Source organism: Pteropus medius, unplaced genomic scaffold, assembly GCF_902729225.1.
Source record: "Pteropus medius unplaced genomic scaffold, Ma_sr-lr_union100, whole genome shotgun sequence".
Taxonomy (NCBI): domain Eukaryota; kingdom Metazoa; phylum Chordata; class Mammalia; order Chiroptera; family Pteropodidae; genus Pteropus; species Pteropus medius.
The window spans coordinates 22,019,444-22,044,510 of record NW_024340692.1 but is presented as its reverse complement, the minus strand read 5'-3'; the positions used below and the strand labels follow the sequence as shown (position 1 = coordinate 22,044,510).

Here is a 25,067-nt window from a genome sequence, read left to right as displayed (position 1 = left end):
GAGGGAAATGAGGTAGCATGAAAAAGGTGTGTGGCAACAAAAAGAAACCCCAAAGTTTTGCACTGGGATCTTCTACAGCCTGGCCTACAAGATGATATATACTTTTTCCTCTTTAAAAGGAGCAGAAATAAATCATATTCTTGAAAGTTTCCTAAGTTGTGAAAATTGGTCTAATATGTTTTGGGTTCATATCTTATTTAACTCCTTTCTTTTCCTAAGTAGTAATTGGTTTGAGCTTGGAAATGAATTGGCACACAAGGCTTCTTATTTCCCCCATGTATTATTCCACAAGAGTTGAATGTTGAACACCGAGCTGTGCCTGGGAATTAATCGAACCTAGACAAGAAAGGAGATAGTTTAGCTTTGGGGTAATTCGATGCTGAAGCCTTGCTGTATTTACAATACATTTTTAACACCCTCTTTTTTTCTTCAATCCCCATGCTCATTCATTTTGCAGATTCTGAAGTCATTAGGGCATTTTGGAATTGGTTGTTGCAGGGCAGAGGAGACAGGGCTCATTCTACTGGGTCATGAGTTCTGGGAACAATCTTGGCCCCATCACTGACTCCATTGACCTATAAAAAGTGTTGTTAATCTTCTTATTGTCTGCCTTATAAGATCTGGGAGGAGAAATGAGGTAATGTCTACTTAGACCTTTAAACTTCTCGGAAGAACAGCATTCTACAGTAATATGATTTCCTAATGCATTTGTTTGTATTATAATGGAGTGTAATTCCATTTGTCTAAATTTCTTAAGATGCCTCTAGAATATCTGACAATCTCGCACAGGGGAAGCTGTCTGGTTTTGAAAGTGAGAACTGGGCCTAGACTAGAACCCTCAAAGGGTATTCAGTCAAGTGAGCCAGCTATGAATTTATGAGGTTAAGGGAAAGAAGCTGGAAGAGGAAGGAATGGGATCTAGAGTTGGTGGTGATGGGGGGAAGGAGTTGTAATTATTTTCAGAGAGTTTATATTATGCTTTTAAATTATGTTGTTTTACTAAAGATCAATATCAATATATATTAAAAATATGTGTTTAATTTAACATATTACATATTGTTATGTAATGTTATATATGCGGCTCATCTGCAATATTGATCCTGTCATCATTCTCTATATTGATAGACTCTAACCCAGCCTTCTTCGAGATTTACTTTATTATGCTACTTGGGCCTCAACTTGGTCGTTTAATAACTTATTTTTGATTCTGACACCCGCAATTTCATACAAACACTGACACATTTCTAGATTCATTTATAAAATATCTAGTAAATTGCTAATAATGCTTTATCTTTATTCTGTAGGTAAGGGAATAAATAAGTCTTTTTTTTTTTTTTTACTGGAATAGCCACAAACGGAGTAATTTTTATATAGCCTTCTTGAGCAGTATTACAATTGAATTCTAATCAGCCCTAAAAAGAGAAGATAAAACAAAGACTATCAAGTGAGGAAGCATACATATGTCATCTCTGACATACTATAAGGATGTCAATTTAGATTATAATTATCATTATTGGGCAGTTTTGTTGCGGAATTTCTTAAAAGCTATTGGTTCTTTGGGATTTCCAATTTAGTGTTTCAAAAGAAGGCTGGACTTCTGTAAAGGAATTTTAACTTAACTATTGAGTTAACCAGGAAAGGCAACAGTATATCTTCTCCACAGAAGTGACTATATACACTTTTTAATAGCAACTGATTTGTATATTTAGAGCAATGATACTAATCTTTTTCCTTTCTTGGAGGAGAGGAAAAGTGTTACCAATTTCATTTGCTAAATTATAGAATATAATGCAGAGATAATATATCCTGTCACCCAAAATGTGGCATGAAAAAACAAATTCCTGTACCAAATTGTGTGTTGCATACCAGAGACATAAGAAAAATAGTCACTTTTTCTATCAAATTAAGACCATCAAATTAAGAACACCTTATATAAGGAAATGATATAGACTACTATGGAACTGCTCTTCAGACCAAAATAAGCTTTTACTAAAAAATTATAACTCAAAGTTACAGTTCATATCAGGTTGGATTGTGGATAATCTTAATAAAACCATTTTTTATTGGAAGATGTCATTGAGAGGATATGACCACCAGTTGACCTGTGAGCCAGACTCCAGTTAATTGGAGGCTCCTCATGCCTTGCTCTGTCCTTCGAATCTATGTTCTACTGTGGTTCTCACAGTAGGATCCTTTTCAAGGACACAGCCTTAAGATATAATGTGTTGTTGAGACCACACCTGACTGAACCCAGTTAAGGCCTCTATATAAACTTTTAAGTTTCTGGCGGACGATGCAGAGATCTACTTGTCTTGTGGCCCAAGATGAGCCACGTAAATCTATTAAAACTGCCACCTACCACTCTGGAGTGGTCTGCATCTTTCTCAGTCTCACCTTGCCCTCTGTATTTTGGGGCTTGTTTCACCCAGAGAAAAACTCCTGAGGTTACGAACAATTTTCTATTCCTGATGATTTACTAAAATTTGAGTATTTCTGGATGTTAAATCTGTTGTGCAATTTTATGTCCTCATGTAAAACTTCATGATAAATTTATGAATTTATGCAATCATGTATTAATTTAACTAAGGCATACTTTAAAAAAAGATTGAAAAATGTCTTCTTTATATGGATCTGTTGCAATTTAAATTGTGATGGTTTATTTGAATTTGTTTCAGAATCGAAGCAAACGCTTGGAGAAGGTCCATGTGGTTATTGGACATAAATCGTGTGACTTGGATTCTCTTATTTCTGCCTTCACATATGCTTACTTTCTAGATAAGGTGAGGAAAAAGAAGATTTTACTTTTTAATTTAAAATTTGATGTAACTTTGAGAACAAATGTTTTCTGGGAAAATAAGGAATCTTAATTTTTCATGTTTTGTTTTCTTGTTGCAGAGAATAATGTGTTATAATCCATTAATCAAGCTTTGGTCTAGTTATTTCTTACTGATTCTCTTCATACAACATTATTTAAATAGGATCAATGTTCTCAAATAAAAATTAAATTTTTTTTATAATAGTTGATTATCTATGTGGAAATTCAGAGAACTAACAACTGTAAGGGTCAGAATTTCTTGTTTTCCTTTATCTTTCTTGTTGGATTGTCTTGCCCTTAGGAGTAGAAAAATATGTCAGAATAACCTGTGAGAACATTGCATGAAGTACAGAGCATATTGACTAAAATTTTCAGAAACAGAGGTATTTCATGTCACATCTATATTCTGTTTTTGCTTTTTAGCCCTGTCTTTGTACTGCAAGGTCATTTCCTGTTAGCAATAATCTCCCTTGAGTGTGAATCTTAGAACTCTGAAATTTATAAAATGCCTATAGAGGTGGAAAAGACTTTTTAATAAGTTGTTTTAAAATTTCCATTCCATAAAATTCATCAGCTCATGATAATGCATTAGCTTAAAGCCTAAAACAGTATATTACAAGTATTTTGGTGCTATTTCCAATTTCACACAATTTTTAATTTTCTGGACTCCAGTTTGTTTTACTCCAATTTTGTTTGGATCCTTGGCTCTCTGAGTATGCATAGCTGATCTAGGGTCATTTAATTCACATGAAACTCAGTCTTCTAGAATGATCTGTGGGTGGCAAGAATGGCTTTAGGGCAGCAGCTGACCAGAATGCCAGATCAAATATTCTGATCTCTACATATTGGCTGTATAGCAAATTTATCTTAAAATTTGTTGAACTTTACAAGAGAGATTAATTGGTATGAGGAGATAAGTGCCTGTGTCAAGGCATGCATATTAAATACTAATCTTATTAGCTGGATTTTTGCCTCCTAGGGGGGAAAAAATGTTGCTTGTCTTGAGAACACAGAATTGTTTGAACCAGACTGGTTTTTAAATTGACAGTGGCATGGACTCTTAAGGAAATTATGTAACAGTTACACCATCAACGGCAACTATGATGTCTTGAATGATATAATGACGTCCAACAAGAGGAGTAGGAGAAGTAGTTGTAATAGTAAAATAGATAAAAATAAAGAGATATGTGGCCTCTTTTATCCTTCTTCTAAACTTCGCCACTAAGCATGGAGACAAATATGAATTGCTGAAGGGTCACACACTGGGGATTTGTTATATTTCTATGCCTTTCTCTTAGTGTACTGGGTCCCGCCCCTACCAGAAGTCTACATCTCCATTTAAATTTTTCCTGAGAACCTGGCTACTTCCTCTCAGAGTATTAACACAAGGATAAGTACAGAACTTTGTAGCTTAACCTATGTGACATTGTTTAAGTACTTTCACTCTGGTAGGTATGCCCCATTCTATGGATGAGGAAAACTGAGACTTAGAAAAGAAGTTGGCTTTCTAAAAGTCATACAGCAGAGCCTGGGGCTAGCACCTAGTTCTTCTGAATCTAATCTCAGAATAGGTCCTGCCAAGGTAGGCTCAGGCCACATGCTCTTGACTCGTTTCATTATCAGAATTAGATATAACTTTATCAATTAATCAAGAAAAATAACTCTCCATAGATAAATTAATAATGATTATTATACAATTGTTATTCAGTATTAGCCTGACAGGTGGGAGCAAAACATTTTGTTGGAGTGGCTTTGTGCTTCATATACTATAGCAGTGAGTGATTCATTTATTTCACTCAACAAATACATATTAAATTTCTACTCTGTGCCAGATTGTTTTATGCACTGGGAAACATAACTGAACAAAAGAGGCAAAAAGCGCTGCCATCTTAGTGTTAAAAAAGAGATGAATGATAAAGATGTTAAAACTGTGCAAAAAACACTATGCTTTTGACAGAGCTGGTGATGATGTGAGAATAAAGGTCATTTACTTTATGCAAAAATTCAGTGTTATCAAACCGCACATTATCTCAGTGATATTTAGGGTTTATTGCTATACACTTATAGTAATTTTTAAAAACCCTTTATTTTTTAAAATTCCTATAGAAAAATGTTTATTATCGTGAATCTGAATTCTCTAACTTCTACCCATCTCATTTCCCCCTATTACAATTTTTAATAAGAGATTTGTTAATGTAAGATTTTTAAAATAATATTTAAAAAAAACAACAGAAATCACAACAATTAGTCTGTGGGCCAAAATCTGGCTCATAAATGAGTTTTTATTAACTTACATAGTAGTTTTATTAAAAAATTAATTGCAACAATTAAACATCACAAATAATATCTCACGATCAAGATTTCCAACTTTTCTTGAGTAATTGAAAGATTTAACTATTCTGAACCCAAAGTTTTTGTATGTAAACAATTGGCTGGAGCTGAGTGACAGGCATACAGTAGAGATGAGACATATATGTCTTTCTGTGTCACTGCAGTCCTCACCTATCTTGTTTCAATCATTCCAATTTTCTGCTAATTTCATATAGAGATGTGAATTTGTTTCCCCTGAAGAGGAGAATATAATAGATGTACATATATATTTATACATAGTATATACATTATATATATTTTTTAATTGTGGAAGGATTGAAATGAGGCATAGAATTTTTCAAATAAGGTACAAGAAGTTTCATGTAGAGTAACAAGAGGCTAAATTAGGATTTTCTGCTAACGGGGTTCAGGAAAAGCTGGTTATGAATGTCAAATGGTTTGGCGAGGCCAAAGGACTTTCGTTCCCTTTTCTGGTTTAACCCAGGCTTGAGAAGATGTGGTTGTTTTCTTTCCTCCTGCTATTGTCAGTGATTGTTAACTTTTTTTCGCTAGGTCAGTCCACCTGGGGTTCTCTGTTTGCCAGTGCTGAACATACCAAGAACTGAATTCAACTACTTCACTGAGACAAAGTTTATTTTAGAAGAGCTAAATATTTCTGAATCATTTCACATATTCCGAGATGAAATTAATCTACATCAGCTAAATAATGAAGGGAAGTTATCTATAACACTTGTTGGCGGCAATGTGCTGGCGAGGTGAGGCTCTGGAGGTCTGATCTTTTAATGAAGGCTCTTCTGGGCAAAATGTCACCTTGTTCATGAGTTTTGTGGTTTAGGGAAATTACGAAAGGCCGAGGACATTCAGAGGGAAGGAAATTTTTTTTTTCTCTTATGGCAAAAGCTGAGTTACACCAATCCTATGTTTTACTTTTGCATTTCAAATATAACATCTTTGAATGGAAAGTTCTTGTAAAATTGACCAAAATTATAATTTTAAACCATTTCAACCACTTTCTTATAGCAATGCAACTGTCCTATATATTGATGCTGAAAATGTGTAATGAAAATTGAAATTAAACGCTAAATAAAACTGAAAGTTACTTAAGAAAAAAATCTCAGTAGTGAAATGGAAAGTTATATAGATGGGCTATAAAAGTCATTTGATCTTTGGCTCATCTCTCATAGCATTTTATACCATGAGAGCAGGATGATGTTTTGTTTAAGTTCATGTAGTTTGAACTCCATATTTTATGGACAAAAATCCTGACATCTAGTGTTACAAATGACTTACCCAAGGTACCATATGCAGTTAGTAGAAGCCTTTGGATTAGAACTTGAGACTTCTGTCTCCTTCAATAACTGCTTAAGAATTGCTAACTGGTACAAGAATCTAAAGATACATAAAGAGAAATAAGACAAATTCTCTGCCTTCAAGGACTTTACAACTCAACAGAAAGATACCCTTTGATAAACTCTCTATTGCTACTGAATGAAGAATCACAGTTACACATCTCAGTCATTTGAGATGTTAGTTTTTTTGCATACTTTGCCAATTTGCTAATCGTTGATGACATTAACCAGTGGAATAGACTTTAGTGTACATGAAATAAAAACTGTACAAGTATCTATTTTTTTATTTAACTATTTTTTAGAAAGCATATTTAGGTATGAAGATGTTGTAATGTCAGTTGTGCAGTTTATTCAATTATAAAGAGTTTTCAAAATAATCTACCTGCATGGTGCTGTTTTTATTCTCATTGTGTTTGAAACCCACGAAATTCTTTTTGAGTAATATTTATCAATGAGTAATTAATTGATAACTGGCTGAGAATTATGGGTAAGTTATTTGACTGACTTCATTTATCAATATTCAGGATGACCACATACTTTATTAAATTTATGTGTTAACCTATTCAGATCGATAAATGCAGGTAGATATGGAAAAAGACAGTTTAAGAAGCCACATGAAACTTGTGTGTCAGTTGAAACCTTAGGAAGAGTTTTGTTACCAATTAAAATTGAAAAATTTTGCTTATTTTGAGACTGAAGCTATGAACACTGGCTTTGGGATTGTTTATGAAATAGAATGCTTTTCAAAAATAGGTCAAGATCTTCTTTTCCTTCACTTCCATTCTTCTGGTTTTGGCAGACAGAAAGAATAAAGTTTGTTTTAGCCACATCTTTCTTTCTGCCTTTGATAAAAGCCAACTCTATCTCATGTAAAAAGAATAATTGTGGAAGTAAATAAGCCGGTAGTATTTTTCCTTCAGCACCATGACTGGATGTACAAGCTTTAGAACCAGATTTTAAATTTAAACCAGAGTTTAAATATAAGCTAGTCTACTTATAAACTTTGTGACCTTGGACAAATTTCTTCACCCCTTCATGCCTCTGTTTCTGCATTTATAAAATAGAAATTTTAAAAGAACTCATTTCATAGGATCATTTTCTAGTATAAAACACGATAATATTCTGAGACATTTATATAGAATCTGGCCTGTAGTGGAAGCTCAATAAATGTTAGCTATTATTATTGTTGTCGTTGTTTTCTAACAGCTAAATGAAAAATAGAAGTGCTGAGGTGTGAAGACACTCTTAGAATCTTAAGGAGGTGATTAGTTAAAATGAAATATGAAAACACATAGAATCACTTTCTTTTCTTCTGAGTCATGTACGCTTACTCATATTTTTGGTTATTGTGAGGAAGTCATTTGTGTGGGAGAAGAGATTAAATCATTCCCCAAAGTAAGAAAATGTGCCATATCTCTTTCTCCTCCTCTCCTACATTTGCTTTACAGTGAGGACAAAACTTTAGAATCAGCTGTTGTCAAAGTCATTAGTCCAGCCGAGCAGAGCGATGCTGGGCTCGAGATCCCAGAGTCTTCCTCCTCCCTCGTCGTGAGAGAGATTCTTCAGGAGGCTCCCGAGCTCATCACCGAGCAGCTGGCTCATCTCCTCAGAGGTGAGAGATAACTCTTTCTATTAAATACTGGAAGGCTTAATGGAGTGTCTCTGGACTTGCTCATGCAGAAAGAGTGCGATCCATTCTTGGGTTAACAATCCCTTAAAAGACCACGGGAAGCTTCATCAGAGAGGCAGGGAGTAAAGAGTTTGTTAAAGAGTAGCATTATACTGAATATTAAAAATGTGCATTTAAAAATAGACATGAAGGATCTTCGCTGTTTCACTAGACAAGAATATTAAATGGAACTGCTGCACCTCTGTTGGGGAGCTGATCGCTCCCCTGGCTGTCTCACAGCTTCCAGGAGTAATTCTTGCCCCATAACAGTGTGAATATGGGTCAGAATTCCATGTTCCCATATTAAAATACCTCTTGATACTGATACATGCTTGTTTATTTTATATAATATGGTTTGGATGGCAAAATAGCACCTTTCATTTGGTGATATTGTGCAGGATGGACTTTTATAGACACATTGTCACCTCCTTCTCTCCCCATCTTGTATTCTGTCTTCACTCAGCCTGCTTTGGGCACTGTGGTCTCGAGCACACTGTCATCAATTATTCTCCTAATCTCTATTTCACTCTGGTCAGTGGAGCCCCTGGCTTCCAAAAAATGATTTCTGAGCTGGAAATTGTCAGTTGACTTTGGTGCCACAGAATTACCACAAAAATTCTGTACTGTCTCATTTAGGACAGTTTTAGGTTTTGTATAAAGCTTTTTTCTTTTTTTTTCCCCTTCGACACTTTTTCTTAAACATGGTAGACATAGATTTTTCTCAGAAATAGTTAACACAAGAAAGTGAAAAACAGTGATTAGCAGGCTGAAAGAATTAAAAAAGGAAGAAGACCAAGAGAATGTTGACAATTCTTTTCAAGACTTTTTCCTTCACTTCCTCTGTCTCTACCACAAATTGGAGGGGGAAAGGTTTAAGCACTACATAGTTCCTATAAATGTTTTAGAACTAATGGCCCCAGTACACCTGTTTTAAATATTTTTCTAGCTATGGGCATCTGTAAAAATCATTTATCTCTGTGACAAGGCAGGAAGAAAATAAAAGTAATTGGGGATCTCAGCCAAGAGGGAAGATGTTTGACAGTGCAAATGTGGAGTGCAGGCAAACACTAGAGAATATTTTTTTTTTTGATCACAAATTTGAGGTTTAGATTCTTGTTCAAAAAATACATGTTATTTAGCAGGAAAGAATTGTAGTCAATGAATAGCTCATCATTATGATTTTTCTATAAATAGTAAAATAGTATGAAACTGTAATACATTGGTACAGATGATTTTGTTGATGATGACGATGATGATGGTGATATTTGGATTTAGGGGATTAGAAAGAATGAAGACCCTTTGGTTAGTTACCTTGGTTTTAGTTAGCTAAGTTACCAAGAATTAAAGCTATGGCAAAGGATTTGTTTTTCTAATCATCAGAGATTTTTCATAAGGGTGGGCTTGAAATGGGATTAGGAACCAAGCAGAATAATGACATGACTTCCTTGTCACTTGGAACTTGGAATGTGAGAGGACGAAGCACTGCCAATACTGAGGGAACAAAGGACGATGACCCAAGGAGTTTGATTCTGAAGAGGCAACTTAAGTGTTCAGAAGGGCAATGGGCTGATTTTTGAAAGATTCTGAATCTTTAGTAAATATAAAAAAAAAAAATCAAGTAGAACTTTACCATATTCACTAAACTCAAACTTAGATTTCATAATTTTCCAGTCATGTATTAATACCAAACCCAAAAGGAGATTTCTTATGTGTTTATAAATAATTTTAGCATTCTTTGTTTTCATAACATGAATAGTTCTCTTTCTAAAGGATTTTTCTCTATAACAACTATGATGTTATTTTATATTTTAGAGTGCTCAAATGATCGATCGTTAATTTGACACACATTTCTAGAACATATCTTTACGCATTTTTCTATGACTTGATGGAATGCAAAATTGCTATGTACACCCTTGCCATACAGAATTTTAAAAAATATCTGATTCCAGATGTTGTGAGACTAGATATTTATGTAGCCATAACTTGGAGAGTTTTTAAAAGCTTCATAATTAGAACTCTATGGAGGATATATTATTATGAACTTTGTACCAAAAATACCTGAATTTACTATGAACTAAATACTTAATCACTTTGGTTATTTGCCTTTCATGCCACGGCAAGCTCATGTGCTATAAACGGATTTCAAGTGTGCCAAGATATTGATCCCCTCAATCTTTGGGGAACACCTTAAGTATGTCTCTTAGCCTGGTGTGCTAAAAAAAATTGTAATTTTCAATGTTTCTTAATTTCGAAAAAGTTGGGCCAGCTCTTTCTTAGTTTAGTTTGTTAGTTCTTTTTTGCTCAACTTCTAAGCATTGCAGTACACTACAGCGTTGTCTTGGGCATTTTTTGCTCTATACGCTGACCTCATTTAGTTCTGAGACTAAATATAATACTTGGGCTGTGACTTCCGGTATCTCCAACTGTCACCTATGTTTAGAATTCCAGTGTTGCCCATGTGACATCTTCACATGCATATCTAATTAGTGCCACCACCTTTTCATGGCTGTAATGGAACCCTTTAGTTCTCTGTACCTGCAAAACTGCTTTTATCCCAGTTTCCCCATTTCAGTAAAAGGTACTGCCAATCACCCAGTTACTTAGGTCACAATCTAGTCCGGTTGACTATACATCTAGAAAATCACCATGATCACTACTAGTGATCCAATCCAAGCCACCACTCTGTCTCTACTCGCCTGTTGCCCTATTTCCTCCTTAAAATCTATTGTCTATGAAGTAGTCAGAATGACCTTTTAAAAATATAAATCAGGTCATATCAATCCCCTGCTTAAAATCCATCACACTCAAAACTCAAGCACTCCATCCTTACAATCCAAAACGCAATCTTTCTCCTCCTACTCTACAATCATCTCATGCTATTTCTCCTTTTCTCATGTGTGTTCCAGGGGCAAGGGCTTTCCAGTCTTTTAAATATGCCCAACTCTTTCCACTTTTGAGGATTTACATAAGCTCCTTCTGGAATGCATGTTTCTATCTATCTACTTATCTTTCTTTCTGTCACTAGTGTCCTCTCCCTTGATCTCTCACTGAAGAATGTAAACTTCATGAGAAAAGAGACCTTACATGTTTTGTTCATTGCTCTACTGTTGTGTCTCTGGTGCCTGGAACTATGCTTGCCACACGAAGGACCCTCAAATACCGTCGTAAAATGAATTTTGCAAGATCATTTATATACTTTCTATTTTTTAATGGCTAAATTGATTCAATTAGTGCTATGATATTTTAATTTCCATTGCATTCCAGCCCATCCCTCAAACATTCTTAATGTCTGGACTTTGGACATTGTTCATTCTAATAATTAATCTTTTTTTTTTCTTTTTAGCTTTTAGTAATCCTTGTAGAATTTGTTTTACTGTTTTGCAAACGTTTATTTTTATTTTCATCTTTTGGTTGTCATTATATGTATATGATACATATATATACACATATATATATCATTTTAACCCTTTCACGGAGTATAATACATGTACAGAAATGAATACAAAACATGAATAAAATAACATAAATATACAGTTCAATGAGTTATCTCAAAAGCAACACCATTTTAACAATAACTCAGGTAAAGAAATAGAACAAGATGACCTATTTGTACCTCTTTTCTTCACTATTCGCTCCTTCTCTAACCAAAGAGAGGTTAAACCAGCATTTTGGTTTTTATGGCACACATTTTCTTGCATTTCTTTATACTTTATCACCCCTGTGTGTAACCCATAACCTTACAGATTGGTTTCACCTGTTTTATACATAACAGGAATTAAATGTATACACTCATTGTTATTAGACCTCTATGTTTATAGTAAATGTAATATCTATTTGCATAGGTCAATTATCTATCATCTATCTATTATTTATTTATTTTATTATTATATCCTTCATCCCTACATAGAAAATTTGAAATTACTTATGCAAATATAATAAATGCATACAAATGTAATAAAATAGAAAAATTGTCAGGGTTGGGAAACATAAAAATATGTAGAGAAGGGAATAAGATCAAGATAGAATTTAAAAACTGAAGGAGTTATATACAATGGAATATTACTCAGCCATGAGAAGAGATGAAATACTGCCAGTTGCGACAACCTGGATGGACCTTGAGATAATCATGCTAAGCGAAATAAGCCAGACAGAAAAAGTTGAAAATCACATGATATCACTTATATGTGGGATATAAACCTAAAAGGAACAAATGAACAGGATAAACAAACAGAGACTCATGGACATGGACTATAGACTAGTGGTTACCAGAGGGTAAGGGGTGGGGGGAGGGGAGATAGATGGGGTAAAGAGAATCAAATATGTGGTGACAGAAAGAAATCTAACTATGGGAGGTGAACATGCAGTGTAAATTTATATATGCCTTACTGTTAAAATGTACAGCTGAAACTTATTGGATTTTGTTAATCGATGTCACCATAAATGAATGAATGAATGAATGAATAAATAAATAAATAAAAACAAGGAGTAAAAATAGCGTTCAATTTGAAACTGGATATGAGCTTTCTAGAACCAATAGAAAGTGGAAATTGTAATTAATTGTAATATTTATATTATTATTAAAGCAAACACATATATCATTTCCGCATTAAAAAAAATCTAAGTCTAAAGTATTTTTTCCTTGCGTCAGTCTTGCATCAGTCTTCTTGAAAAGACATTTGATAATATCAGAGACGTCCTCCAATGCATGTAATAGTGGTTTATACAGGAACTGGGCATAGTGTGTCAGATGCTTCCCACTTCTCAATCAGTGTATGGGAATTGTTTTAATCAATATTGTCTTCAGTCTAGTAACATTATTTTCTGTTCTGAATTTCTTTTGTATACATGTTGATGTTTTTCTCTAAATATAGGAAATAAATATTTAAATTCAGTCATATCAGAATCTTTTGTAGTCTTATACTTGCTATAGCTGTATGTCAAATTGTTTGTCCTATGGGATAATACTGCATTCAAATATTGAGGTAGAATCGTATTATTATGGATTTGATTAAAAGATCATTTATGTACCCATGTTGCCAGTATAGAAATAGCCTGCTATGTTTCTCTAACAGTCTCCCCCGTCGCTGTATCTTCTGGGCCCTGGCAGGACACGTATGGATAAATGTCAACAGGTGACTTAGCCACAGCCAGTGTGTGTTCAGTTCAGACTTTGTAGGGGATTCAGTGAAGTTGAAATAATTTGCATTTTCTTAAGTTAATACTTCTTATAATAGTTAGGTCTTGCTGTTGTCTTTTGATAGGACATAACTTTAATTTAGAAATTGCAGGATACAGAATGTTAGCATAATTTCCATCAGGAAAAGCACAGATTTACTTAACGTAGATTATTTTCTAATTATTTGTATAAGAAATTATTTGTCTTAGAGGATGAGATCATAAATGACCCTGATTTTTGGAAATGTGTCTTTTCACACCTTTGTCTCCTCCCCACTGCCATTTTTCTGTTGTGTTTATCTATTTTCTTTTTCTTTCTCCTGCCCTCCTTTCTTTGTCATCTCCTCCTCTTCCTCCTCTTCTCCCTCCTGTCTGCTTCTAAGATCTTCTTGCTATCATTTTCAGATAAGCTGCAGCTTGATCTATCTAAAAGTCACTTTTTATAGTCACAGTGGCCTAACATCGGTGTTTGGTTATGCCCTGGGCTTGTGCCAAAAGCGAACAATTACTTTTGACCTGCCAGACTCAACTTATATGTTTTTTTATTTCCCCAGAGATGTATACTAGGGGATTAATGCCAAATTTAAGGTCCCTTAAAGTGCTGGATCATCACATTGGGGGAGTGTGTGTGTGTGTGTGTGTGTGTGTGTGTGTGTGTGTGTGTGTGTGTGTGTGTGTGTGTGTGTGTGTGTGTGTGTGTGTTTCCAGGAACCAGCTGGCAATGATGAGATTTCAGCCACTGATTACCAGGCATGTTTTCATCAAGACCACGCTTCACTCAAAAGGCCTTGCACATTATTTGTGTAAGACCTTGACAGAGCCACAATATGAATACTGAAACAAACAACAGCAATTGTTCTTAGCTCAGGACGTGGAAAACTATCCCCTTGGGTTTTAAGAAACAATTTCTCTCCTTTCTAATGGTAGCCCCATTTGATCTTTAATAAAGAATAGTTCCTTGCTATTTTAGTAGCCTGGACTAACAGCTTCAAAAAGATCCTTTTAAGGAGGTCAAATAGGAAAGGAACAGAGCCAGGTTTTTTGTTTTTTTTTTCTCTTGACCAAAGAGTGAATCATCCATTTCCTGAAATGGTTACAAAGTCCAAAGGGAATTACATTGCTTGTTATGCTTAGGAAGAGGAAAAGCTTGTATTGGGGGTAGGGGAAGGAAATTATTTTTTTCAGCTAATATAAAACCAGAACAATTCCTCAACCTCAGAGTGTTAATTATTTATTCTGCCATACAAAGATAAACCTTTTTAAATTCAGACATTTTAAATTTATAAGATTATTAAGCACTTGAATAACATGCTTCTTTTTTATTCCTTTTCAGGCAAACATGTAAGCTAAGTTGTATTTTCTATCTTTTTTTCTCCTTCCTTCTCTATTTTCTCCTTTTCCTCTTTCTATTATTCATTCCTTAATTTTTTTTCTTTCAGTATGAATCAATTTCAGGTGAAATAAGGAAAGAGGTTTAAATCCCTTCTTTCCTGCTAAGAATTTATCATGCAGAATATGTCTTTATCATGGTGAATGTTTTCCCCAAACAACTTCTGACTTCATTAGATCATGTTTAATATTAATGTACTGCAATTGCTTTTGGCAAGTGGTCCTTCACTTCATTCTTTTGAACAAAGAATATTGCGGTTGATTTTTTTTCTAATGTAATGAAATGTTTGTTACTATTTTATTATAATTGCTTTCTTTGTTGCTTGTTGTTAATCCCCCCTGGCCTGTGAATAGCTGGGACACTTTTGGGTACATGTGTATGGATTTAAGTAGTTTCTTAGTTCTGCAGAATTTGCTGGAAGTTAAATCAACTTTTATCCGAAAACAGATTTGATTTTCCTAAGAAGTGCCTTTGGCTGTTGTGTATCCTGATACAGATATGTAACTAAGTATGTAGCTAAATGTGTCTCTAATGTGAAGAAGAAAAATTTGCTATAGATGAATCCCTTGGATAAAGTTGGGCTGTAGCCTTTCTTATACAATAGAAACAACTCAGTCTATGGTGAACATCTTTTTGATGCTCATTATTTTTTTCATTTATGTCAGTACATCTCTTTTCTAAATGTCAGGTCATACTTCATTATAAACCAGTATCACTGAATTATCCTGTAGTACTCTGTTTAGTGAAGCCCTCTTAGGTTAACTTTTGAGTACTCCTTTTCTATTTTATCTATTTTAAGATCAAGATCCTTAAATCAAAAAAGCTGGATTCTTGGTTTGACTATAAGCCAGGCACATTTTTGTGAAATTTGTTCTTAATTATCTTATATTTTGATTCTAGTAGTTTTTTTTTTTTGAATTTTTAAATTTGATTTTCCAATTGTGACTGTTTACAGATACAGATTTTGTGTTATTAAACATATCTAGCAATCTTGCTAAATTTACTTACTATTTTTAAGCTCATTTATAGATTCTTTGAGTTTCTTACATACACAAACATATCATCTATGAAGAAAGACTTTTTATTTCTTTTTTCCTTTACTTATATTGTTTACTTCTTTTGCTTGCCTATTGCTCTGGCTGTGATTCACAGTGTAGTGCTGAATGGAAATAGTAATATCAGGCATCCTTGTCTCGTTTCAGATTTAAAGTGGAAGCCTTCAATACTTCACAAATATAATGTTTGCTTTCTTTATTTGGTTTTTATAAATGCCCTTTGTCAATTAATGATGTTGTTTTCTATTTTACTTGGCTGAGATTTTTATATAGTGATTAAATCTTGGATTTTATCAAGTGGTTTTACTAAGTGACATCTATTGAGATAATCATGATTTTTTTCTCTTTTATTCTATTAACATAGTGAGTTACATTGATTAAGTTTTGAATGTTAATTTGCTCTTTAATTCCTAGGAAATCCCTACCTGGTGACTACACAATATCCTATTATATATTGTTAATTTGATCTGGGACTAGTTTAAAAAATTTTTGCATCTGTACCTATGAGAGAGATTTGCCTCTAATCCTTATTTCTTATTGTCCCTATTGAGTATTGGTGTCAAGACAATGCTAGATTCAGAAAATAAGTTGGGAAGTGTCCTTTTTTTTTATTCTTTGGAAAATTTTGTGTAAAATTAGTATATTTCTTTTTTTTAAATGTTAGAACTATGGATATTAAATTATGGATTTGGTTTTAAATGAAAATAGAAACATCCATATTTTTAACTTCTTTTCCTCCCAGCTTTGGCAGGTTAAGTTTTTTCTGGAAGCGTTTACTTCCTCTAAATTTTAAAATCTATTAAAATAAAGTTGTACTTACCTTTTAAACGTCAGTAGAACCTGTACTATTTCATTATTACATTCCTAATATTGGTAAATTACCCCTTCTCTCAGTCTTTGTTTTTCTTGACAGCTTTCAAAACTCTTTATATTATCTTTTTTAGAGCCAACTTTTTGTTTTATAAACTTTATTCATATGTGTTTTTTTCCTATATCTTTAAGTTTTGCTTTTATCTATTACATCTTTGCTTTTGTATTTTTTAGCTGCATTTTCTGGGTTTTCTTTTAACATCTTATGCTTTTGAGGATACAAAATTTTCTCAGAGCACAGTCATAGTTGCATCCCACAAGTTTAAATGTCATATTTTCTTTATAATTTAATTAAAATATATTCTAATTTACATTGTGATTTCTTTACCATGAGTTATTTGGAAGTGCATTAATTTAAAAAAATTTGGGAATGTTCTAGTTTTTGTTTTGTTATGATTTTCAGACTATTTTTATGGTGGCAACAGGATATAACTCTGTGATTGCAATGTTTTGAAATTTGTTAAGACTTGATTGATGCCTCAACAGATGGTTAGTTTTGGTAAATGTTTCATTTATACTAGAAAAGAAAGCATAACCTGCCATTGTCGATAACGATGTTCAATATATGTCAGTTAGGTCATTCGTTACTCATATTACTCAACTATTCTACCTCTTCATAGATTTTTTTTCTACTAGTTCTTAGAGTTGCTGAGAGGTCTGTTGAAGTTTCCCATTGTGTATTTATCTCTTTCTTCATCTAGTTTTGTCAATTTTCACTTTATGTATTTAGAAGCTATGTTATTAGCACATATAAATTTAGGATTGATATATCTTCCTGAGGGTTGACCTTTTAATAATAAAGAAATATTTGTTTTAATCTCAAGCAATCCTTCTTGTCTCGTAGTCTACTTTGCTATTAGTATATTATGTCAATGTTATATCGTTTTCTATCCTTTTACTTTCAATCTTTACATATCATATTTATGTGTTTTTATGAATAGTATGGTTTTAAAATTTAGTATGATAATTTTTGTCTTTAAATTGAAGTACTTTGTCTCTTTTTTATTTTGGTAAAAAACACATAACATTAAATTTACCATTTTAACCATTTTTAATCATATAGTTTAGTAGTGTTAAGTATATATACATTGTTCTGCAAGAGATCTCTAGCATTTTTTCATTTTGCAACATTGAAACTCTATACCCACTAAACAGTAATTGTTTCTTTACATTTAATGTAATTGCTCTTATATTTGGGTTTAAATTTTTCATTTTGCTATTTGTTTTCTATTTGTCTCACGTTATCCCCTTTTCTTTTCATTTCTTTACTGAGCTTATGCTAAATAACTATTTTTGCCATTACATTTCTCTGTATTGGCTTGTTAGTTATGAATTCTTTTAGTAGTTTCAGTAAAAATTACAACATACAATTAAAATCTCATATGAATTGATATTTTAACCAGTTCCCTGATAATCCAAGAACCTTAGAACAATTTATCTCTACTTAGTTCCTTCTGCAATTTGTTACCATTGAAATATATTTAAATTACACATATATTTTAAACTCCATTGATATTATAATTATCTTATACACTGAATATTGATTTTTATCCCACATATTTACACTCTCCAGTTTTTTTCCTTTCTGCATTTCTTTGCTTCCATCCGTAATAATTTTCCTCTGCCTGGGTCTTCTTGTGACAAATACTTCCAGTTTGTTTTTCTGAAAAAGTTTTTATTTTGCCTTCATTTTTTTCATATGTTTTCATTTACTATAGAATTCTAGAGCAGCAATTATATTATATCAGAACTTTGAACGTACAATTCCCTTGTCTTCTGACTTTCATCATTTAAATGAGGTCAGTTCTGTTTTATTGTAGTTCCCTTGACAATAATGTCTTTTTACGCTGATTGATTTAAATTATTTTTTCTCTGTAATTTTATCAGTTTTGTCATGTGCATAGAGCTTTTTTTTCTTTGCATTGATCTTGATTTGAATTCTTATTTATCTTAAAAATTAGAGTATTATTTTTCATTAACTTTGAAAACTGATTGGCCATTGACTTTTCAAATATTATTTAAGCCCCATTCTCTCTCTCCTCTCAAAGGACAACTCCTATTACATATATATTAGACCTTTTCATGTCCTTTGTGTCTCTTATGATCTACTGTATATATTTTTTATCCCTTTTTCTCTCCATGTTTTACATGGCTATTTTCTTGACATATTTTTCAGTTCACTAATCTTTTCTTTAGTTTGTCTAATCTGTTCTTAAACACATTTTTGAGTTCTTAAATTGTTATTAAATTGTCAGTTTTAAAATTCTTTTGAATATTTTATTTATAGATTCTAATTCTCTACTATAATTCTTCAGTTATTTTTTTTCTTTATGTCTGGTAATTTTTTTATCGATTGCCGAATAACATATATAAAAAATATAGAGATGACAAAACTATATATGATGAAATCTTTTGCTCTAGACAGGATTTGCTTTCATACCTTAAAGGCAGTTAGAAGAGTCAGATAAGCTTAATCTGTTTTGTGTTTGAACTGATTCAAATCAGGATTTCAGTCTTTATAAAGACTACTCTGTTTCTGGCAAGATTCAGCGAACTTTTTCTGCATGGGGCCGGATAGTAAATATTTTAGGCTTTGTAGGCCTGTGCTCTCAGTTTAAACTACTTAGTCCTGTCATTGAAGCACAAAAGCATCCATAACAATATGTAAATTAATAAGCATGGTTGTGTTCCAATAACATTTTATTTGTAAAAACAAGCAGTGGACCAGATTTGCCCCTTAGACTATAGTTTTCCAGCTTCTATTCCAGGACTTAGCTCTGCAAAGGAACCATTTCAAAACCTGAGTTATTTAACCAAGACTCCATCTCTGTGGAGAGTCCTAGACTCCAATTTTTGTCTCTCTACTTCTGTGAAACTACTGTTAGCACCGCTAACGCTTTCAACTCTTTGGCTACAACTTATGAATTAGCAAGTACTGTGAGGAGAAAAGCAACATCATATGTTAAGTTCACCTCTATGTACTTACTTTCTCTCCAGAATCTTAGATTCTAAGATAGTCACCTGGATAACTGATGACTTCACAATTTTTTTTTTTTTTAATTTTATCCAGCATTTTTCTTTGTTCTTGGTACAATGGTAGTCTGTCAGAGCCAGAAGCAGATGAAGACCTTTTTCAAAATTCAGATTCACCATTGCCTTAACAAAGAGGGGAAAAATCCCTATCCTCTGGCAGGACTTCTCTTCCTGGGGCCAGGGACTATTCTTTGAATCAAGGAGTCGCTTAAAAAAAAACCTTAGAATCTTTGAGGGAAACGGCCTCTAAAATCCTCTATTTATAGGCAGCTTTGCTAGAGGGGACTTGTTCTTTTCTGAATAGTGTTACTGCAGTTGAAATGCAATATGAAAAGCTATTTTCTTAATGTAATGTAACAGTAGTCACAGCCTTGTGCCCATTATACTCTGGTTGGACTTGGTGTATACTCTAACTTAAGAAATAAATAACTCAAGAGAAAAAAAGTTTTGGATTTTATGTCAGAAATTGCTAGAGCAAGGGGTATACTCAGAATCCAATTGGCTACTTCCTACCTTCAAATAATAATTTATTTTGAACGGTTCAATTTTCTGCATACTGACTGCTCCTTCCTTAGTTCTCATCTAAAACAGTCTTCTAACTAATCCTCCTGATATGCCTTGTCTAATTCATTCTCTGCATAGTTTCCAGAGTGATTCTTATAAAACAAATTTGGGAATGTTACCTCTCCCTGCTTAAAACTTTTTAATGTCTCCTTATTTCCCTTTGAATATAAAAGGCAAACTTTAAGATGGCTTGTAAGGCCCTTTATGACCTAGCCCCTGTCTACTTCTCCAACCTAATTTTTCAACATTTTCCCCCTAAAATCATACTCTCTGGCTCTCATTAACTGCTTTCTATTCCTTGAACTGGCCAAATCCTCTCTCACTTCAGTGCCTTTGCACACGATCTGCCTGGGTCGCAATCTCCCTCCTACCTTGCCTTCGCCTTCAGTATCTAGTTATCCTTGAAGTCTCTGCTTAGGTTAACTCTCTCTAGGAAACTTTTTCTAGGAAAGGAAAACCTAAATTCTGGCCTAGATTCAGAGTACTGTGTATTTCCCCAGTGATACTTCTTATCCTCGTTATGTTGAAAATTTATGTATTTACTTATCTTTAGCTCTCAAACTACCATGAGCATCAGGGGCAAGGCTATCTCTATCCTAGTCTTGAATCTTTAGCATCTAGCACAGTGCTTGGCCCCTAGTAGGTACTCAATAGCTATTTGCTGAAGGAATGAATGAGTGAAATACTTTAAATGTATTTAACAATATTTACTTTTCATTATAATGTTTATATTAATTGATTCTCAGTATAACCTCATAAGCTAGGAAAGCAGTGTTATTTCTGTTTTAAAATTGGGCAAGTGGGAACAGAGAGACCAGATGACTTGCTTGGGGTTTTTTTTTCAGAATGTTTTAATGGTGAATGTACATCTAATCTCTAGGTTCTATAGGTCTCAGGGTAGATGTCAATGTCCTATGTCTTAGTTTTCCTTCACTCACCACTCCATTTCTCCTACATTCTTACCTCTTTTTTTTCCACCTCAGCCTCCCATGACTATTATTAAGGCCACACTGAAAGCTAGAGAGATGGTGACATCTTGATTAATTAATAGGTTTGGAATTTTTTGAGAGATTAATAAATCATCATCAAGCAAAAATTCTCTTTTTTCTATGACTCCATGTATGAGCTCAGGATGCAGAGGAAGGGGGTGTGACAGGTGGTAACTCCTTCTTTTCAAACTGAGATTATGCATAGAAATTCCAGGAGTTAATGAGAGGCTGGTCATTCCTAATACCGGCAAATGACTTTTTAATGGAAACCTATGATTTAGACCTAGCTTGTGAATTGTTATAATTAAATAATAGTGAATAACTTCAAAATTGTGTGGTGCCTGGAAAATTGGGAATGGATTCCGGGTTCACCACCTTGTCAGGTTTTTTTTGCTACCGACAGTGAGACTATACAATTTAGTTGTTCAAAGGAGGAAGTTTATATGTGAAATCAGTAATGCAGTAGGTAAGAACAGTCCTCTCTGTGGTCTCTTAAATGGAATATTGAAGGAAGATAGTAAATAACATTTAATGTTTTGAAATAGTTTGCCATTAACTTCCATTCTTAAATTATTTAAAACCAACATATATCATTTTTGTGTGTTTATGTGGGGTGAAGGGAAACTATACATTTTATTCCTCTATCCAATAACTGTGTCACAGAGTGCGCTATAGTCAGTTAAGTTATGGAGATTAATACCTGGAGAATAATGAGGCAGGGCCGATGGTATTTGAACGATTTTCTAAAAATTGCCTCTTGAATGCTACACTGTGGAAGCCTCTGGTCCAGGCAAGAAACTGGAAGTGGAAGCATAGATAGAGAGGCCAGTAAACATTGCTTTTCCTTGCCCCCTTCCTGGTTTGGCTGGAAGGTTAAAGCCGTTTTTATTCATGCCTTTTAGGTAGCATCCTTTTCAAATACATGACCATGGAATCCAAAAAGATCTCAGAGAAGCAGGAAGAAATTCTTTCTATCCTGGAAGAAAAATATCCCAGCCTGCCTCCAAGAGAGGACATTATCAACGTCCTACAAGAGAGCCAATTCAGTGCTCAGGGTGAGTGACTGTCCCCCAGCTTCCAAATAGAGTTGGTTTGTGGTATGGAGTGTTGCCAGGCCCTGAATGGTAAATTGATTGTGTCTTTGCTTTCTTCTTGATTGTTCATGCTTATGGAAGGTTTTCAGGCATGTAATGTTGGCTCACCTGGAAGCAGACTCCCTGTACTGCAGACTTCCCTCTGAGGCCTTCGTGTCCAGATGTGTGGTTAATTCACCCATCCAATACACACCCTGGATGCTTCATGACATGATATCTCTGTGCTGAGAGGGTTCTATTTTGAGAATGTGGCAAGAGCAATGTCAAGCACAATGGGGTTTCATAAATCAATGACTTTTAGAAAAAAATAAGAGAGAAGACAGCTAAGCAGATAAAATAGTTCTCCAGGTCTAGGCTTTATAAAGACAGTTGATTTCCTGAATTGTTTTATAATAATAATAATAAATAGCTACAATTCATTGAATGCCTAATATACACAGGTTTTGATGGATTATCTCACTAAGTCCTCATGACAACTGTGTTAGGTGCTATTATTATCCCAAATTTCCAGATGAGAAAACTGAAGTGCCGAGAGGCATCTGCTTTTCCGTCATCACACACACAACTGGCAAGTGGCCAGGCCAGGATTTAAATGCAAACAGCTTTCTCCCTTAGTTTGGGATTTCCCAGGGGTAAAGCCTCAGGGAAAGCAGGCTATTTGAGAGCTGACCCCAGCAAACACCTTGCTTGATCCAGCAAGTTCCAAGCTTCCATTGGAAACCAGGCCTTCATCCCACTAGGGAACTCTGGGAAAGAGCGTAAAATTTCACATCAGCATCACCCCACCCGAAGGGTGCAGTGGTATGTTGAAACTTGTTCATCTGAGCTCCAAGAGCTGATTATTAAATTTTCAGGAATTGTGTGAATTGGTTGATGTTGGGTTAGCAGCTTGAGATCATCTACTGTAGAAGTATTGACACCAGAGAAACTGTCAAATACTATGAATCAGATTTCCTTGCTGGTTGCTAAACATTTATCAACATACCACTGGAATACTGAGGGCTAGTTAGTCCCAGGTGATGTTAATTCTTCTAGAAAGAGCTCTGGTGGTCAGAGAAAGCCCTCAAGAAAAGAGGCGCAGGTGCTAGTGGCTGAGCACCATTCTGTGTGATGGGAACGTCCGAGGAAACGTGTGTGGGATGCTGTGCATCTGCCACACCTTCTGTTACAAATGCACATTTGTGGATGTGCAGGTATGTATACTTGTGTGATGCTATGCATTTTGTTATCCATTTTCAAAATGAGACCAAAATTTTAATATCACAGTGTATTCTATAAATCATTTTATGCTGCAGCATGACTCAATCTTTGAGTCAAGGAAAAATATTTAGAATCTGCCTGTTTCCCCAGACTGCTGTGATTGACGGTGTTCCAAGTTGAGAGGGCAAGTGGTTGACTCTGGCATCTTAACATGGATCTGGGAAGGATATATGTACTTTGCTGGGCTTTATTATGGGTCTTTCCCAAAAGGCTAGTGCTAATCAGATCTAATAACCTAGAGTGAAGATTAAAAGTCAAGACAGAAACAGGAAAGGTCCTGTTTTTCGGCCATAGATTTTATTGAAGCACGTTGGTCAGCTGACTAAAAATATGCAGTTTTGGATAATTTTACCTTTCTGGATTATTCCTCCCACCATTTAAGTAATTCAATAGCTTCTATTACCAGAGTCTATTACAAGGGCGACCAACATAATTATGACAGCTTTATGGGTCACATTTATAACATGCATTTTTAATAAAATTGTACTAGAAAACATGCAGGCTTACCTAAATGTAGCCTAAAAGCAAATTTTGGCCTTCTTAGATATTATTTGGCTAGGTTGCATGGTTATGCTAGTTTTTCTTCATTTGCCCACCTCCCCGACTCCATTCTCTGCCCTTGTATGCTCTGGGCCTTCAGAGGCTGAGCCCTGAGTATTTAAACTTCTGTGCTCCCTGATTATTGGCTTCCGGTTGGGTTTGGTCAATGAGAAGAATTAGCAACACATGGGATGTGGGGGTTGCGGGAAAGAGAGGAGTATTTCCTCCCTGCTCCCTTCCTGATCTGGAGTGCTGGAGCTCTGGAGGCTCCTCTTATGCAGGTCCATATCTCTGTTTCCTGCTCTTGTCCCTTTGCTAAGCTTTGGATGCTCACAATCTTTTATTCACTCTCTCAGTCCTGCCCATATCTCTGTAAATGTCTGGCCATTAAAGAATCTTCTTTTGGATTATGAGGGGTAAATTATTTTTTCCTGCTGGAATACTGATGCAAATATTGTCACTAATGTGATTTTTGTCTTAATATGTGTGTGTTTGTTATGGATAAAAGCAATATAAGAAGGAAAAATGTTGAAATTAACAGGATAAATTCTTTAAATAATCATCCCTTGATATTAGCAAAAAAAAGTTCCCCAGGTATAACATACTGCTTTTCCCTCTCATCCACAGGTTTAAGTACTGAACAGGCAATGCTGAAGGATCTAAAGGAACTGTCAGATGGAGAAATAAAAGTGGCCATTAGTACTGTGAACATGACCCTCGAGGTAAGGGTGGGAATCCTTTTTCGGCAATGATAGATTTTACACAATTGCAGTCTGGACAACTGGAATACAACTTTCTCTACCACATAAGTCAATGTTAACCTTTTGCTGTGAATGCTTCTTTGTAATATATTCGATTAGGAATGCAGGATGTTATTTGGTTATTTGGGGTGAAAATATTATGCTAAGTCAATGAAAAACACCAAACCTAGAT

At 34.4% G+C, this 25,067-nt stretch overlaps 1 protein-coding gene across 7 annotated transcripts in view; it reads left to right on the top strand.

Annotated features, from left to right (window-relative positions):
- PRUNE2 (prune homolog 2 with BCH domain) overlaps window positions 1–25,067 on the top strand; it is a 214,459-nt gene that overhangs the window by 37,572 nt on the left and 151,820 nt on the right. For all 7 annotated transcript variants that reach the window (XM_039844922.1, XM_039844775.1, XM_039844941.1 and 4 more), the window contains 5 exons: window positions 2,676–2,780; window positions 5,699–5,901; window positions 7,944–8,107; window positions 22,143–22,295; window positions 24,762–24,856. In XM_039844922.1, the coding sequence (XP_039700856.1) occupies window positions 2,676–2,780; window positions 5,699–5,901; window positions 7,944–8,107; window positions 22,143–22,295; window positions 24,762–24,856 (720 nt within the window). The remainder of the gene's footprint in view (window positions 1–2,675; window positions 2,781–5,698; window positions 5,902–7,943; window positions 8,108–22,142; window positions 22,296–24,761; window positions 24,857–25,067) is intronic.